Here is a 2,521-nt window from a genome sequence, read left to right as displayed (position 1 = left end):
GAAATGCCTGTTACTCTAATCTAAATTAATGTGGGAAAAAGCAATGACAATATTGCATTTGAAGACAGTCCTATAAAAAAATCAACGTATAAGACCACTTCCATCATGCTACCTTTAAGTCATTTAGGTTTCATTCAGACCAGCAGCATGTTTTAATGTCCTGATGACCGATACTAAAGAAGGACAAACAAAGACAAGACACTCAACATGTCATATATTCTACTAGATTTGATACATTTCACGGTTCATGACTTACAATCATTATCTCCTATCCAAGTTTGAACTCATCTAAACAGCTGACTGGAGTTGTTTTACAGCAACCTTTCTCCTGTCCCTGCAGTATTATGGGCTCTATGAAAACAAATGCACTTCCTAGTTGAGCAACTTTTCCTACACACTCTCACGTTACATGCTGCAGATCTTTTTAAATGAACACAGCAGACCGGCGTGACATCATTCCCATTACACATATTTTAAATGTCATAAACAATTAAGGCCTACTACTTTTCAATGGGAATACAATTCAAAAACTGTAAACAACAACACATGGCTCTTCCATGCATTGATCAGAGGTCAGCTAAAGAGGAAACACATCTTTTAATTTAAATCTTTAACTTCTAACAACTAACCCCTGATAGACAACAACCAGCGTCTGCAGCAGTGTAGCTTGAAGCTGAAGTTCTCAAACTGGGGTCCAGGGACTCCAAAGGGTCCTTAAGGGGTGTCCAGAGGGTCTCCTACAAAATAAAAGTTCATCTCACTGCAACACATTAAACACTCTGCACTGTTTACATCTTTTTAATACTAAGTCACTAAAAATAAAGTACAGTAGACACAATTTGAAATCAACTTTGGTCATTGCTCTATATTCATCCAGGTTTTGGACTTTGGACTGGGCTTTAGACTTTTTAAACTCTTCATCCAACACAACACCCTCACTTCTCCCCTGTTTATCTGCATGTCCAGTATGTTGTAAACACACACACGTGTTCTCCAAAACCTGGAGGAATAAATATAGAGCAGCAGAGTGGTGTCTAGATGTTTCAGGTCGGGGCTGCTGTCTTAGAAACTGACCCAAGAAAGGAAAATCACTTTTATTCTTTTTACGCAAGTTTCAGCTGAAAAAAACTGTCTCACTGCAAAGAATAATGTCAATATTTACTTTTAATACAAGATTTCCAGTAGTAAATTTGAATACATTTAAATTGAAATTACATAAAGGCACTATATTATCGCTTAACAACATAAACAGTGCAAGAACATAGTAAGGTGTACTGTACAGACTTTGTCTTGTCATATTAAAGTAAAAATACATTTGAGCTAATCATTTTTGGGGTTTTTTAGGATACATTTTTTGGCATTTCTGCTTTTAAAAGATACACAGGAGAGAGAGGGTATGACATGCAGCAAAGGGCTCTGTGGAGGACCAAACCAAAGTCACTGTGGTGAGGACTCAGCCTAAAGTACCGGCTCTACCCGGTGACCCACCAGGACACTTTATTCACTTTCTCTCTGAGTTAGATAAGAAGATCAATACCACATCTCAGCCTTAAAAAGGACATATTATTAATTTTCATCTTTTTTGTCATATCTACAATGTTATGATGTTTGATTGTCATGTTAAACGTGGCCAAAACTTCAAATAATGAGAAACATATTTTAGAGAAATCCCTGTGAGCTCAAACGTTGAGATTTCCAACCGGTTGTGTAGCATTTGGTTTAGAAGCCTCTCTTGGTGATTTTACACAGTACAAAGTCCTGCTATATATATACTATATACTGTTTAAAGAGAAAACAAATGTAATAAAACACAATATAAAAAGGTAAAAAATATTTAAAAAATAAATGAAGTCACCTTTTTTTGCACAATATTTCACACTTCACATCACCACAGCAAACTTTGTAATTTGGTCTGAATACAAAATACAAGACTTATAAGAACATCATCATGTTGATCTGGTCCTCTCTGCTCTACACACCTCTGGAACAGGAATACTGTACAAGTCTTACAAACACAATCAACTAGAACTGCAAGACAAAATCAATGAGCCTATACATTGTGATATAACACAAGAATAAAATAACTGAAAACTAAATAAATGTTTCCAGCAACACAGACATTATCAGTGACTTTCTTCTATCATTAATAGATGAAGTTCATCTGGCTCTGGAGTTGAACCTGCAGGAAAAAAGACAAAACAATATTAAAGAAATTAAATTAATCTTTCTTGATCATATTCAGGCTGCACAATCACAGTTTTACCACTAAATTATCATATATTTTTGGTGTCTGATCTACACAGATCTGCCCCAAATGCATTCTTTTCTGTTTGGAAATAAAGTTAATGTTAATACACAAACATGAACCAGAATATCAGGTGCACTTAGAGACGCCTACTGCTTTGTGTGTGTTGCTGTTTAATTAGAATAGAGTCCTACATCAAATATATTCAATCATTTTAAGACTAGAATAAAATGATCTTAAGTACATTATAACATCCTGTCGTATGAATTTAAGCAG

At 35.2% G+C, this 2,521-nt stretch overlaps 1 protein-coding gene across 1 annotated transcript in view; it reads left to right on the top strand.

Moving 5' to 3' along the window:
• LOC116051112 (uncharacterized protein C20orf85 homolog) overlaps nt 1-976 on the top strand; it is a 14,927-nt gene extending 13,951 nt beyond the window's left edge. The window contains exon 4 of the mRNA XM_036002576.1: nt 878-976. Within this exon, the coding sequence (XP_035858469.1) occupies nt 878-976 (99 nt within the window). The remainder of the gene's footprint in view (nt 1-877) is intronic.
• The last annotated feature ends 1,545 nt before the right edge of the window (nt 977-2,521 follow it).

This window comes from Sander lucioperca, chromosome 6, assembly GCF_008315115.2.
Source record: "Sander lucioperca isolate FBNREF2018 chromosome 6, SLUC_FBN_1.2, whole genome shotgun sequence".
Lineage (NCBI taxonomy): Eukaryota > Metazoa > Chordata > Actinopteri > Perciformes > Percidae > Sander > Sander lucioperca.
Note: the sequence above shows the minus strand (reverse complement) of the source record. Positions and strands in the feature narration are given on the sequence as shown.